Source organism: Lagopus leucura, unplaced genomic scaffold (genome assembly GCF_019238085.1).
Source record: "Lagopus leucura isolate 7727_CA_CO unplaced genomic scaffold, USGS_WTPT01 Super-Scaffold_100159, whole genome shotgun sequence".
Lineage (NCBI taxonomy): Eukaryota > Metazoa > Chordata > Aves > Galliformes > Phasianidae > Lagopus > Lagopus leucura.
In genome coordinates this window covers 3,956,127-3,957,431 of record NW_024962335.1, presented here as the reverse complement: position 1 = coordinate 3,957,431, position 1,305 = coordinate 3,956,127, and the positions used below count along the sequence as shown (strand labels likewise).

Here is a 1,305-nt window from a genome sequence, read left to right as displayed (position 1 = left end):
AAAAAAAAAAAAGTACTAATACACTAGTTTGTAATAGCATCGTGTGAGTTACCTAAATCGTTTTCAGTCCGTACAAAGAGTCACATGTCATGTCCACTGCACGTTACTCAGTGGCTTAGTAAAAATAATAACGATAATAAAGATAAATACTATAATCTCTGAGAGTTATTTAAAGAGCAGAACACGACCAAGTGACCTTCCGTTTTCAACCCGCGGCGGTGCCTCTCTGATCCGGCGGGTTCCGCGCCCGCAGCCCTCCGGGCCGCCCCTCCTAGAGCGGCGGAATGGGAACCCCGAGCCCAGCCAGGCGCGGAGCGGAGAGGCGCGGGGCAGACAGGCGGCAGCGTCCGCGGGTTCTCTGCAGCAGCCGGGCCGCCCTGCCCCGCCGCGGCCCTTCCCCGGCAGCCTGCCTGGCTCCTTCCTCCCTCCGCGTTGCCTGTTCCCCCGGCCGGGCTGCGCGTCCAGGGAAGGAGTAAAGCCCAACGACTTTGCTCGGTGCCGGTGGAGAGGGCAGCAGAAAGGTGAAGAGCGCTTCCAAGCAAGCAGTCGCCTTTTCCCATTTTTTTGCATCTCTGTTATCATCGTTATTCTTACTGACGTTACCGATAGTGTTGTTATAATTCTTATTTAGCAGGCTGCACCTCGCATGCCAGCTCCCGAAGGCTGCATGGTTCCCACCGCTCTCCCGGACAGGAGCAGAGGCTAACCCGGTGAGCAGGAGCAGAATGCAGCGGGACTGCCGCCTTACCGTTGTTGTCCTGGCAGGGCGATGTCCTGTCCAGCCTCACATGATGCTCAGCCCTTTGCAGAGGGTTGAAGGCCTGCACGCATTTGCTGCCTGACGTTTTGCTGTAAAAGGACTCATTGTCCAAGGTTTCCATAACGTGCTCCAAAGTGCCTCCTGCTCCCATGTAAAAGTCACTGTTCTTGCTCGGCTGGCTCTTCAGGGCAAACTTCTCGCTCAGAAAATCCATAATCATATAAGGCTGCCGGATAGCCTCTTCCCTAGACAGAGGCCAGACTGTGAGCAGGGGAGGGGGAGTGGATGGGAGGGAAGGAGGGAGGGAGAGACGTTCAGAGCTCAGGGAGCTGCTTTCCCTTCGAGCTTTTGATTTGTCTTGTCTTTAGAGGGGGAACCTGAAGTTGCTTTATATCTTGAAGCTCAGCGGGGCTCCTTACGCAACCTCCCATTTCTAATGAATATGAAAATCGGCGAGTGCCGTAACTCCACCCCGGGTCCCCCAAGACCTAATCCCAACACAGGAGGGAGTTCCAGGCCCATTTTAGACAGACAGATGTGTTTCA

The 1,305-nt window shown here is 54.8% G+C and overlaps 1 protein-coding gene across 1 annotated transcript in view; it reads right to left on the bottom strand.

The window, feature by feature from the left end:
• The window catches only part of ALX1 (ALX homeobox 1), a 17,893-nt gene extending 16,825 nt beyond the window's left edge, over nt 1-1,068 (bottom strand). Inside the window, exon 1 of the mRNA XM_042890349.1 lies at nt 749-1,068. Within this exon, the coding sequence (XP_042746283.1) occupies nt 749-980 (232 nt within the window). The 5' untranslated portion in view covers nt 981-1,068. The remainder of the gene's footprint in view (nt 1-748) is intronic.
• Nucleotides 1,069-1,305: the final 237 nt, after the last annotated feature.